The 14,078-nt window shown below is 40.9% G+C and overlaps 1 protein-coding gene across 1 annotated transcript in view; it reads right to left on the reverse strand.

The window, feature by feature from the left end:
• Positions 1 to 1,125: 1,125 nt before the first annotated feature.
• The window catches only part of efnb2a (ephrin-B2a), a 30,037-nt gene continuing 17,084 nt past the window's right edge, over positions 1,126 to 14,078 (reverse strand). The window contains exons 3-5 of the mRNA XM_033986980.2: positions 9,581 to 9,673; positions 8,185 to 8,301; positions 1,126 to 5,336 (exon numbers count right to left, since the gene is read on the reverse strand). Coding sequence (XP_033842871.1) covers positions 4,939 to 5,336; positions 8,185 to 8,301; positions 9,581 to 9,673 — 608 coding nt within the window. The 3' untranslated portion in view covers positions 1,126 to 4,938. The remainder of the gene's footprint in view (positions 5,337 to 8,184; positions 8,302 to 9,580; positions 9,674 to 14,078) is intronic.

A 14,078-nucleotide genomic window follows, 5' to 3' on the forward strand; every position in this document is an offset into this window, starting at 1 on the left:
TTATTGATCAAATTTCCTTGGATTGGGCAAAAAAATGAAAAGAATAGAAAAGATTACTTTTTTATAAACATACACCTGTCTGCTAGTGCCAGAAATGTTGCGGTGCCTTGGATGGTTCTCTTGAATTCCCTCCTTTGCTGCTGGGTGCTCTCATAATGTACAACAATCCATCCTGTTTAAACACATTGTGGCTGTGATGGTTGACTGGCTCTCTCCACCGTTAGCGTGTTAGCATTAGCCTGTCGTGCCGCGGTGGTTGTGTTTGGCAGGGTGTAGCCGGGCTGGGTGCCTGGGTAAACGGGGCAGGCCAAGGGGCGAGGCAGAACTATGGTTTCACTGTATCCCTGCCTGAATGAAAGTAGATCCTTCAACCAGTGTCAGAGAAACGCCCGCCCTTTGTTCAGATGAGTGTTCTGCGTTGGTAGATACTCTTTTCACTTGTAGCTAGTGCTAGCATATTCTATTGACAAGTTTAAACTTGCAAATTTAACATGAGTTAATAATACAGCACAGGTTCAGGGGGTTATACAATTCTTCTGTCTCTACCATCCCAATTCTATATCACCATTTTTTTCTGAAAGTGGTAGTGAAAAGGCGAAATGTCATGACGAATATTTGAATCTGAGCAGAATGAGCTGAGAAATCAAACTTTTGTTATATTTAGTTGAGAGAAAAGCACAGATATCTCTGACGTCCACAAATAAAGAGCTTCCGTTTTCAAAACCAAAATAGTCTTTATGTTCAACTGTGTTGACGTTTGTTTTGGTTCATTTGGGCGGTTCACCAGTTAACGGGGCAATTGCAACAGCAGGAGCTGGACCAGATGGATCCTTGTGAATTTGTGAATTCAATATCTCCAGAATTTATCTTGCTGTGCAAGGTTTGGTATAGAAATAAATACATTTTCTTGTTATTTCCATCCCTCTTATTCCCTGCTGCTGCATCATTGTAATTCTATGTCAAAGTGAACTCTAGTTGTGTACAGTGTTATCTACCCTACATAGCCGACCTGTATTTACAGAATAGCAACTTGTAAAAATGTAAAGAAAAAACAGAGACAGTAGATCCATAGGAAAAACATTTTATTGAAAAACATTTTTCAGTTTGTAACAGACTGGTGGAATGTGTGTCACTTTAGTTGAAACGAGTTGAATGACCAAACCATGTTGATGGTGTACAGCGGAGGGATGAATTGAGGGGCGGGGCTACAGTCACCCAGCAACCAGAGTGGACCAATCAGAAATAAAGAAAAACCCAAATGGACAAACAATGCAAGTATAATACTGTGTTACTTACAAACTGGACTGAAATTAAAATAATGAATATAACAAACAAAAAGAAACTAATTTAATAAATATTTATGGTACACACTTATGGCACAAATATGCAGCAGTCAGCTTGGCAACTTTTCTCTCCATTTTTTAAACCAAATTACCATGGAAACAGTGCAAAAGGAAGGGGGCGTGGGAGGACACAAGCTTTCCATCGAGCGCTAGCTAAAATACATAGCAAAAAATTCAAATTTATACAAAACATCTTACCTTTAAGAGTTTATAAAAATGTTTTATTGGGTTCTGGTCAATATTTACATAAGCTATTTACCAAAAAAGTAGTTTATGCTCTGCTTTGAAGTGTAGTACTCCATTTTTCAGATTTTTTTGTTCAGCTTTCCTAAAAAGGTGAATAAGGCTATTGTAACAACCCAGGATCCATATACAATACAAACATTAATGTATTTACAGTCTCTTACCTACAGAAGTACGGTGCAAAATTACTGAGTCAAGTGACGAGGGCTGACCATACGAACAAGGCATTTTACCGAGGCCTGGGTTGCTTCCCCTAGCGCCAAGCTAACACCCGCACAGCTACGACTTATCATTCAGTCACACTGTAGGAATCAATGGATGCAGCAGAAAGAGAAGCCACAACTGTAAATGTTTTATGATACGAGCATGGACTAGCATGTAGCCTACACAGCTAAGTGAAGCTCTATGATTCACAACAGTAGGTTACATTAAAAGATTTTGGCTGCCCACTTGTACATCAGAGGTTGCCACAGCGAACCAGTCGCTTTGTGATATTACACAATTTTAGCCGGATGCCCTTTCTGTCGTAATGCAGAGTTGGCAATGGGGGTGTAGCATCTCACCATTGTAGCAATACAATGTTCACCTCCAGCGTGGTTTGAACCTAAAACTTTCAGGCAAATACCGCATGCAACATCAAAAGTATGGCTTCAGCTGAATGCATTGCTGCATCCATTTTCGTACAGTCTGTGGTTTGAGTAGCTGTTAGCATAGCAGGGTTGCTAATTGGCTGCTAAGAAAAGAACACCAGATTCAAAGAAACTAATAAGATTGTCATATTCTGCCGCAGCAACTAAACAGCCATTTTATTTTTTCACCTTTTCAAAACCTGTTCACTTTTTCACAGTTTGAACTACGGCACGTTATCCCAACAGAAGTACAGAACCGAAAACCAGGAAAAGAGTTAAATAAAACGACAAGACTGTGGCGTTCTTTGCTAGCTGTGTGAAGTTGTTACATCTTTCAGTGGTTAAGAACACTTTTCCATAGGTGTTTTTTTCTTAGAATTGATTACAAAAATAAATAAGAATTGCATATTTGCAGATTTTGTAACCTCTTAGAGGCACAAACCTCAGATCATACAAGGCTTGGCTTTTCGGTGATGCTCTTTATGAAGTAGTTCTATGAATAGGCGATTACTGCTCAGGGCACGGTGCAGGGACCCAAGCCAAAATGGGGGCGGAGACATGCACATATGAGTAAGGATGAGAAGAGGGGCATGATGGGAAATCCTTTGGGAGATGCTACACTGAGTGGGAGCTACCCTGCCCCATGAAAAGAGTCCAGACTACTTCAAAGGGCTCAGTGGTGAAGAGATCAAATCGTCCAAGTTTGCATAATGTGCACTTATAATATAATATCCTTATTTCCTCCTCCACGCTGCCTGTGCTCTATGTGTCTATCATAAATAGAATCTGCTTGTTTTTTAGTATTTTTTTCATCGTTGTAATGTTTTAAATGTACAACTATAAAAAGTAAAAGTCACAAATGGAGAAACAGTGAGGGGTGTGGGTGGTCACATGTCCCTGTGCTTATTTCTTTAAGAGCAGGTGGACACCAGTGAGAGGGGCCCCTGGGAGCCCTTATCATCCTGCGTGGAGTACAGTACCTCGGATGTCCCACCAGACCTACGGCTGGTTCTTCATCATTGGACAGGAGTGCACTAGCAACACTTCATATATCCACACTGTATCATGGAACTTGGCTTAAAAGCTACTAAATTACTCCATTGATTTAAAAACACCCAAATGTTGATCTAATCTGCTCCGTGTTCGCCATTAATGGAAATTCAAATGCGTCAGGATTATAATAAGTGGAATAACAAAACTGTGAGCTATGTGCAATTGTAGAAAGCAAGCTAAGTTAATAAACGCTGCAGATTACTTTGGTAAACCAGACAGAATAGTTTGTGATATATGAAAAATCAATAAGGCCTCATGGCAAATTTGCAATACATTTTTAAGATAATATATGTCAATAATTGAAAGTTAGGAATTTTTATTTTCTTCTGTCAACATAATTTCATTTCAACGCTAGTATTTGATTAGTTACCAACAAAAAATAGTTGATAATAAAATAGTTTGATTAGTCTGACAACTAGCCTATACCAAAATGTTTACTTGAATTGTGAAATTAATAAAAAGTGTGACTCCAGAACATTGTTTCGAGCATTGACTTAAAATAGCAATAATTTATTTAAAAATGTGAAAAACGTCAAAATACAAATTATTACAAAATTTATCCGCAGATCATTTGAAAATCTGGGTGTCTTTACACAACAGAGTAAACATTAGTTACATTGTGGAGCTGTTACATAATACAGTGTTGTTTTTATTTATTTTTTTTACATGCGTTGGTACTCCTCGGCAGTAAGGCGACATGACTTTTTGTCCCAGAACACCGCCCCATCAGGGAATTTTGTCCCTGCCGGCTTCCCGTAGCCTCATTCAAGAGAGTGGGGGTACCGAAAAGGGATTCAAAGTGCTGCTCTATGTTTAGTTATAAACCCCCAACTCATCCTTGAAACCACCTGGGCTAACTCTGACCTGCTTTCTTCCTACATCTTGTCCCCTCGTCCTAGCCACTGTCGGGTCACTTGTAGTTTTGTTAATGATATGACAATAAGGAAAACAAAATCAAACAATTGAACTACCGTGGAATATGGAAAGAGAAAAAAAACGACAAAATTAGTAAAATCCTGCTGCTAGAAAGTACAAAATAGAGGGTTCTCGAAGTCCATGAACTTTCAAGTAACTTTTGGGAACAAATGTGTGGGAATGAGACAGTGAACTCCACGTTGAGATGCTGTTTGTGAGTTTTTAAGGTGAGCATACGGGTGGCAAAGTGATTGGGTGAGTCAGTAAGGAAAGTCCCAGAGAGGATGGGTGCGTGGGAATCTTCTCTCCTCCGATTAGCTAGAAAAATCCACAAAGTCTCTGGCTAGTGGGCTTTTCGAAAAAGGGAGGGCGGTCCATCCTCCTTTTTTGCCAACCTCCTCCTCAATCCATTTTGAGTCTCTTTTCCAAACAGTAGTCTCTCCGAAAACGTTCCAAACATTCTATAAAAATCCATTACTTGATCATTCTGTGTCCGTCTACGCCACTGCCTGATAAAGCTCCCCCAAAATTGGCAGCTGCAGTGCACTTAAACCAAAATGGGCTTGTAGTATGGGAAAAGAACATCAATCGTTGTCCTACAATTCCCAGAAGCCCTAGAGAGCAGCGTCGGCAGCATTAGCAACCGCCTTTTCAGACCTCTCCAAAACCAAATTTGACGAAAAGAAGAGAAACATCAGGAGGAGAGGAGGAGGAGGAGTCGACTGAAGCTTTTTTTTCTGTTTCGAGTTCCTGCTTCAGACTTTGTAGTAGATGTTCGCTGGGCTTTGCGGCGGCATTTCCTGGACAATGTAGACCGGATGTCCGTAGTCCCCGCTCACCTTCTCGTAGTGCGGGCAGAAAACGCTATCGGCAGTCCTGAGCGGTATGATGATGTCGCTGGGCTCCGAGCCGTTGTTGTTGCCGCCGCCGCGTTTGGGCGTGGGCAGGTTGCTCAGGGAGACCGTGGTGCCGTGCTGCGGTGAGTGCTTTCGGTGCCGCCGCCGGTACTTGAGCAGCAGCAGGACCAGCATGATGATGATGATGATGAAGATGACGCTGCCCGAGGCGATGCTGACCACAATGGCGACCTCCGAGCCCATGGTGCCGGATGACTTCCCGCCTGTGTCCACGTCGCTCTCATGTGGCGCAGAATCTGTGGAAAAAGAAGGGTAAAATGTTAAAAATGTAGAATACTGTAATCAACAGACACATTCACACACAGGTCCCAGTAAATTGCCAGGTAAAAATGCCAGAACACGGAGCAATGTCCAAAGGTCACACATGCACCAATCCCAGAACACCGCCCGGGTCTGCAATGCTCACACTTAACCTGGCGTTTGCCTCTTTGCACTCTCACATAGCATAAACCTTCCCTGCATATTCCTGGTAATTTACCCAGGAAACTGCAAGACCAAAGTGCAGGGAAATCTGCATTAGCTTTGTTCACATCTAACCCTGTTCTAGCAAAATGCAGGTAAATTCCATTCCATTAAAGCTCACTCTCTGCAGCCACAACCATCCTCTGATCCATCTCCACCGCAGCATCAGAACAGCCTCCTCAATCACTCTATCTACTCCTCTCCCACCCTGATTTCAGCGGAAGGTATTTTCACAAATATAGAATTCTCACCCTCTATCACATCTGACCCCTGCACCTGCCCCAATCTGTATTTCCAAATGTTTATCCATTACTGGTGGACAGGCTGGACTTTTTTCAACACAACCAGACAGGCTAAAAACAACTGCAATACTTGTTGACGGTATCTCGATGTACTCGGGGAAAAAAGACACACGACTATTGAAAGAATTGACGGAGTGAGATGTGACCGGGGTTCTTAATGTGGCTCGTGAATGAGCAGAGAAGAGGCACCCTTTTCAGCGCCGTCTCCTTATTGGCCAGCGGTAAAAGCAAAGGTGCATTGAACTGTGAGGAGCGCCAGAGTGAGACCTCCCCATTCAGAGCTGCTCTATAAAGGTCAGGTTCGATCGGTGGCTATTCACATGCAGCCGGCGCAGACAGTAACCTTGACAAGGGCAATAGACAAAATGGCTTCAACTTGAAAGACACTTTTGAATGATTGAAAATAGAACTTTGGGAATAGTAATTAGGGATACAGATGAAAATGGATATTGCAGTAATATTTTTTGTAGTATTTTTGCAATAAGAATGAAAGTGACATAGTAAAAAGAGGTGAGCAGATTATTAAAAAACAAATCATGAATGTTGTTTTGAAGCTATGCAAAATGTGAATAATTGTGTATATTGTTCATAATAATAAAAAAAAAATAAAAACTGAAAAAAATGTCTTCCAAACAAAGTGATACTCCAGTACTTTTTAGGCGCTATCTTCAATTTAAAGACATGTTTTAGAACATTTCTATTGGATTGACATAATATTGTTATCTGGAAAAATATAGTGCAATATTATTTTTTCTTTGCTAATTAATTGGATTAATATAAATAGATTCATTTGGCATGAATTAGTCGTAGTGAATATGACAGAAGGTATGTTTTGACCGGATTATAAGTGCTGAAGATCAGCATGATGGCAGGGCGCCGAAAATGGAAAACTATTTTGGTTGTTTACAAGGGGATTATGCAGCCTCAGACTCGGACCCCATATGCTCTCGCTACAGGACCAAAATGAAGTGACAAAATGGGGATAAAAATTGAAACTGGACTGGACCAATCACATTTGTCGCTATGCAGATTTGTCAGTCAGATACATAGTGAAATACTTATTTGTTTTCATCCCCACAATTTAAAATGTAAATGTAAAATTAACTAAACCTGAATTTTTTTGTCATGACCAATGTTTTAGTGTGTGGTTGAGTAGAGAAAATTGTGGAAACTGTAAACGTTCTAAATTGTAATGACTCTAATGACGCACTATTTCAAAACCTCAAAATTTTACACTTTTCCAACTTGTCAACCATTTTACCGGTTTTCCATAAAAACGTGGGACCCAGTCACCGCTTTATTTAGGCCAGCGTGCTTTTTGTGCTACGCCCTTTTTTGGGGAGGGAAATTGCTACTCACTTCTTGGTGCCAGATTTGAAGCTTGGAATCCAATAGCTGAGATAAGGCCCTATATCGTGGGCGGGTTGTGATTCTATGTGGAGGGGGGGTCGGAACAAGTGGCTTTCTGTCCTGAGAGCAGCTCGTTAAAGAAAGATGGCAGACAGCGATCGGATCATTTTCCTGAAAATGTCACTTAAAGTGCCGCGTCGAGCCTGGAATCGAGCCAGAGTCCTTGAGCCGAGCTGGAGATGCCTATCAGTTTTATGGGCAACATTCAATTACCTCCTTGATGAATCGCAGACTTGTTGGCGATCCTAAATGTTACACCTTATTGTTTTGTTTTGTTAACCAATTTTTAACTTGTGTTCTGTAGTGAAATTGTGAAAATTTTATTATACTGTATATGTAATTTGTATTTATTTTTTCATTTGCAAAAATGTTCATTCTGTTTACCATTATATTACTTATTAAAAATACAAATTCATACTTTATCTCACTTAATATTTACAAATAAATTGTATTCTAGTTGAAAATCTAAAAAATCTGATTTAATAATATCACTGTCTTTGCTTTAGCATGTGTTTTAGAGTTTGCACAGTCCAGATAACGATTTTCAACGCAAGACTACAATTTTTATTTTATAGTTGACTCATCACGATTACTTGATTAATCGCTGCAGCCCTACTCAACTCAACATTAATATCGATCAGGCATTAGAATTCCTTTGTAAAACGATGAATACTGCATTTTCGACAAGCCAGAGTCCGTGAGCTGAGCTGGAGACGCCTATCAGTTTATGGGCAACATTCAATTACCTCCTTGATGAATCGCTGACTTTTTTCCCCTCATAGCCACACACATAGACAACCACTTTTTCACAACAACAATGGTGTTCCAAAACAGCTTCCATAAATTCTGCTTCCACTTAGCTCTTTCCCAGGGTTTTTTGCGGTTGTAAATAGCAGGAGGGTGAGCTCACCTGGCTTCTCCAGCACATCATTGGTGTTTTTATATGTTGGTGTCTTGCCGTCCGGGTGCTTGGGCGGGTACGGTACTCTGGTGGGGTTGTCTTTGGGTGAAATAGGGTCTGTGGGACCTGGAAGAGAAAGCAAAGTATACCAAATTAGTTTTTTTTGTTGTATATACTTTAACTAAGCATGAGAATTGGTTTAACAAATAACAACTGGGGCTTTGGTTAAACTTCCCAAGAGAGAATGCGTTGGCGTGAACCACATCATTTTACTATTGTTGCATATTTTCATTGTTTTATGCTTGGTTTTGTTTACATTGCTTCGAAGTTCACAGCACAACTTTACAGCCGTCTCACTATTGTTTATTGTTTCAGCTACCTCGCTAAACATTGGGATTTACAATAAGACAGGAAGCTTACGCACAAGTCCTTTCTTGCTAAATTGCTTGAGATTTCTTTCTATCTGAAAAGTAGCAGACTTCACTGTCTGACCCTGTCTTTTCCTTCTCCGTTTCAATTCATTTCTTAACCTTGAAAATCATTTAGCAAATGGAGCTATTGAAACAACTGTACAACCTTGGGAATTTCCCTCTGTATCATAATAGCTGTAATTAATAGCAGCAACACTGAATAGTAAGACGTTTACAGAGCTAAAAGGTTTGCTTAGACATGTCTGTGTTAGTAAATGGGCGCTGAAGAAGCTAATAGCAAATAGCAATAGCAATATTGTGGTTTACAGTAATCTTGTGGCTGTGCTGCAAAAATGTTGAATGGAATATAAAAATAAGTGGGAGTATAAATGTAACGCCATTTTTAGATGAAGAAAATGAATAGGTATTTTTGAAATTAATGCTTGGAATATTTGTATAAACCAAATCATAAGTTTGCTGTTATTTCAGGTAATATAATGAACAATGTGGAAAATCTTAAAATGTATAGAACGTTGTGTTAATGTTAATTTTGTACTTTGAAATGCAAGGTATTTTAGTACTAGAATCACCAGTTCATATTTAAGTCTCTCAAATGCTAATGGTTAGGCTTAAAACTGTGAACTATATATCAACCTTATTTCCTACCGTTTTATTGCTTTATATTTCTGCTAGATCCTGGGCATTTGAAGCACATTTCCACTGCACAAGTTTTCGGCCGAGGGAGCATGCACAGCAGATGCTCGGTGTGTGCGTGCAGGCCCTTGTAATGTGTATGTGTGTGCAATGGGCCTTCCGCTACATTACTCCTGGATCTGGATCTCGGCCCCTCGGAGCCCCAGGTGTCATGGAGACGATGGAGCTGTTTGCAGTGCGGCCTCCCCTGACCTTATTAGGACATGTGCGGAGCTTTGGGGAGGTACCGGGGCCCCCGCCTGGTGCCCAGAGGCATTGTAATTCAGTAATATGGTACTCACTTTGCCCCACTTTCATGACTATCTTCATGGACTTGGTCTTGCACACACCGCCGTCCTGGTTGTCGATGCCCTCCATGGTGCCATTAGATGTAGCTGGAAGAAATACAGAAAAAAACATGGTTAGGTTTAGCTATGTGTATTATTGATTATTTTAAAATGGTAAAATGGTAATACATATTTTAATTTGATATATTAAAAAAAAAAACTACAAATGTTGAACCTGATGATGATGATCACTGATAGAATTAATTTGCAAAACTACACTGGATTTCCCTTACACCTCATATGGAGCCCTTGCATTTACTTCCTCCCTTTTTTCCGAGGCAGGATATGACTCATCGATTTGTTCATAACAACACAATTCATCCCTTCGTCACCTCCTTCACCCAGCACCGGAGGAACACTTCCGTCAAAAAAGTCAATTATCTTGAGTGATTGTGACCATAATATCTCTTAACTGCACCAATGGATCTTATGTAGAAGGCAGTTAAAGGAGAAAGAGGATTCGAAGACAGCAGCCATGTTGGCACGCCGCAGGTAAAATCGTCGGATCATCCTACATTAGCGCTAACTACCCTCCCGAGATGGATAACCAGTTATTAAAAATACGCTTAAGGATTTTAAAAGGCTTCGAGGTAAGGAGAGAGCTGACAAAAGTGTAAACCCAACTCGAAAAATGGCCGCTTTCCAAGAGAGAGAATCAAATAGAAGTGATGAATTGCTCAAATAAAAAGCTATTTGAAGATCTAAGTAAGAACGTAAGCAGTGCTCTAAATGCTAAAATCGGGGGACGTTTCTGGCAGATGTTGGGAATGGAATCTGGAGAGGAGGAGCAAGACGTAGTCCCACTTGTGACAGGGAGGAACAACACAGCCCCTGTTAGCAGATGTTTAATAAGCCAAATCTGCACTTTTTATAAATAAACAGATGTAGACAAGAACTTCAAATTGCCTTAAGGGACAGAAATAAACTGAATAAAAGGGCTGCTATTGCAACCCAGCATCTAGAGGCCATCTGTGGTAACGCAACTCAGTGCCGTCAATCAGCATGATTTTGCATCATCATTAGCCTCCTAGCAAAATTATATCAGAGAAATAGACAATGTAAAGTCAATTTCAATAAATAAACCAACTATAAAAAGGAAGAAGTTCCTCTGAAACGCATCAAAGCCTTCCCTTGTGTGGGTCTTGCAAGCCAACATCGAAGCCACTAAGCCATGCCAGCTCCAGTCTAAGGACAATAACCAACCCTTTGATTTGATAAAAGAACTTGCCCCGTGTGTAGAACAAATGACAGAGTGCATAAAAGCTATATTTGTTGTGGCCGGCGTCTAGTGGCCATCAGCAGTAATAGACTTCAACAGTGACCGGAATAACAAGGCCCTTTGATTTGATAAATTGCATCTCTGTGCTGTGTGCTTCACGTCTTTGCATGGGCTAGGGGCCAAAGCTCAATCAAGTGTACATGTCGAAAGCTTATTAGATGCTCTGTGATACCCCATGCTGCCCCCCTCAGGTTGCAGGGAGTAAGTGGAACAGTGGAATAGGCAAATGTCCACATAAACATAGTGGGAAAGTTACATACAATTTAGTAATTTTCAACACAAAGTAACAATATTTGTTTATTATACCATGTGGTCTCACACTAGTTCTGATAAAACTTTCATTTCAGAGTCATACCTTAAATCAGCATCTAGCTTCAATACTAGTTTTACTATCGTTTAGCATCAGATTTTTAATACTTTTGACAACCCTAATACAATTAACATTATTATTTTTTTAACATTATTTATTTTTTGTTAAAGGAATGTCCAAATTTAAAATCAGATTTAGATTTGTGACATTTTTTTCCGCAATATTTATCCATCTACATTACAAACTCGATAGATTAACAACTGCCGCAATCAAACGCATGCTGAAGCTCATTAGCAGCTCTACGCCACCGTACTGCCCCCCAAGGACGCTGGAAGCAAGTGCCCGCCGTCGAACAGTGGGTTACTCAAAAAAAGAAAAAGAAAAGGAGGGAGAGAGAGGGGCTTGTGGTCTATCAGGTCAGTAACACAGAGGCTAACGAGCTGCCAGGGCTTAGCGGCTTGGCCTGTATCCAGCGCCCAGTGGCCCGCATTCAGTTCACTCCCCCTGGCCTCCTCCCTGTTGCTTCTGGTCCGGGACTACCACCATACCTTCCCCCTACCTTAGCTTGTCTCGCTGCGTTTCCATCATCTTCCAACCCCCCCTTCAAAAAAATGGCTGCCACGTTGCTTACTCCGAGCTACCAAACATTCTGATCTACTGCGATGATGCCAGTGAACATAAAAGCCATGTGATCGTCCCTCCCTCTGTCCCTCCTGTCTGGTCCGCCCCCGGTTCAAGTGCTGACCATTGGCTATTTTACAGAGGAGAGTCAAAAGCACATTATAGATAAAGCTTCTTAAAGGCTTGGGCTTGTGTCCTAACTCGTGCATTGTGTGTGGGCTTTTGGATGAACCTGTTAGTACAAAACATAGGAGTTTTACAATCAGCCAGATTCCTTTAACGTGATTGGTTTGCGCAGTGTTTGGAACCGTAAGAACTCGGACAAGCATTTTCTGAGGTAAACTAAGATCGCATTTGAAGGGCTCAGCAAAAATTTTGATGTAAAATGTCTCCAAAATGATTTGTAATTCACAAAGTCCTTTAATCTTTATAGTACACAAAAATCCCACCCTACTCAAGCATCAAATTCCTCTTCTCCTTTAAATGCCGGCGTACAACACTCTCCCTCTCTCTCACTCTGGCAGAGGCAAAAGGCTTGCAGTCCGGCAAAAGCCTGACTTGGATTTCAACAGAATGCGATTGTTGAATGGGCTACAGCAGCCTGAATGGTTGGGCCCTCTGAGGTTAGCTAGCCGGACAGAGCTAACTGGATAATCCATGACGCTGGAATGAAGGGTAGGGGCTGGGATGCAAAGCGTTTTCATACAAGAGCCTCACGAATGGACTGAACCAAAGAATTGCTAATAGATAAGACTCACCGCTAATGAGGCTAAATGTATGACCTTGGCAGGCGAAACAAAGCGCGGATACCTATAGCCTATTCAGAGGAGCACTTGAATAGACTCACAATATTTGACATTAGAATAGGGTTTCATTATCAAACTTGTGTGGTGTGATTATTGTGGTCACTGACACCATGAATGACAAAAAAATTCATCCTTCAAAATCCCATGTTGCGCAAGCTGAAATTTTGAATTCTAACTTTTTGCTCCTAAAATTCTCAAGTTCCATAAAAACGTCTTAATCTTGACATCCCTGACAAATGTTACAAATTTACTGTCAACGTCTTGCCAGGAAACTAGTTCAAAAAATGCAAATCCGCGCCATGAAGACAGAGGAAGAAGACCATCAAGTAAAATCACTCAGCTGGCTGTGACAAAGTACAGCAGGAGACCAACAAGACAGCTTGAGTGGCAAAAACACACACCTTCTCTCTCTCTCTGACACACACAGGCCAAATCACATGTCAGTTCTAACAAATGTCTCTCCAAACCAGCAGTGTGACCTTAGTGTGCCACCTGTAAAGCTAGCACTGAATCAACAATGCCACCCCCACTACTCCAGACGTTTTAACGTAATTTTAGCCTGTTTATCAAGTCACGGGAGTAGAAAATCAGCCCATGTCTAAACACAGACAGTCAATTGTGGGCTGTGGCATTCGGAACAACACCCTTAGCTTTTAACTTGATTAGCTTGGAGTTCTTGTGGAGGTGGGAAATTGCTATTGCCACGGATAACTTGCTTATGGTTGGGCAGTGCAGAAGTGCATTCAAGATAATTCAAATGTAGAAACAGTTTTTAGTTCAATGACAAATGCACTACACACTAAATAAGAATCAACAGGCAAAACTCTTTCAGTGGGGTAAGAAAAAAGTCATATTTTCTACTCAACACGGAATCTTAAAATATGAAAAAGTCAGAAATACCTTGTCAAAAAAGTCTAGAATTTCAAATTTTGGTCAACGCTTACAAAACAAACCTACAATTTAGCTGTGGAAACATTGCGGGCCATAAATCAAAGCGGTGGAATGACGTGAAAATTGTATAAAATGACGGATAAATGATAATGAGGCGATTATGTAATGATAATTGTGGCAGGGACTCCTAGCTAAACCGTGCATCTGTCCTCTCGCATATGAAAGAGCCTTTGAAACGTCCAAAACAATACTTTGGATGTGGTTTCGCTTAAGGTTGCCAAAACTCTGCGCGTATAATTACACCACGCTGAAAGAGGGAGTTGTAACGGAGTGAGGAGACGTCCCTGACACAGAGATATGAAGGGAACAGATGGACAGGAAAAAAAAGAAAGAAAAAATTGGAGAGATGAGGACTGACAAAGACGGGCTATGAGCTAAACACACAGCGTCATTTTGCTCCATGAACTTTCTGAGCATGAATTCATCGACATAGCGCCGAGCCTTGTCACTGTTTGTGTGGCGTAATAAGGGATGACAGGGTGCAGG

The sequence above is a fragment of the Periophthalmus magnuspinnatus genome, chromosome 21 (genome assembly GCF_009829125.3).
Source record: "Periophthalmus magnuspinnatus isolate fPerMag1 chromosome 21, fPerMag1.2.pri, whole genome shotgun sequence".
Lineage (NCBI taxonomy): Eukaryota > Metazoa > Chordata > Actinopteri > Gobiiformes > Gobiidae > Periophthalmus > Periophthalmus magnuspinnatus.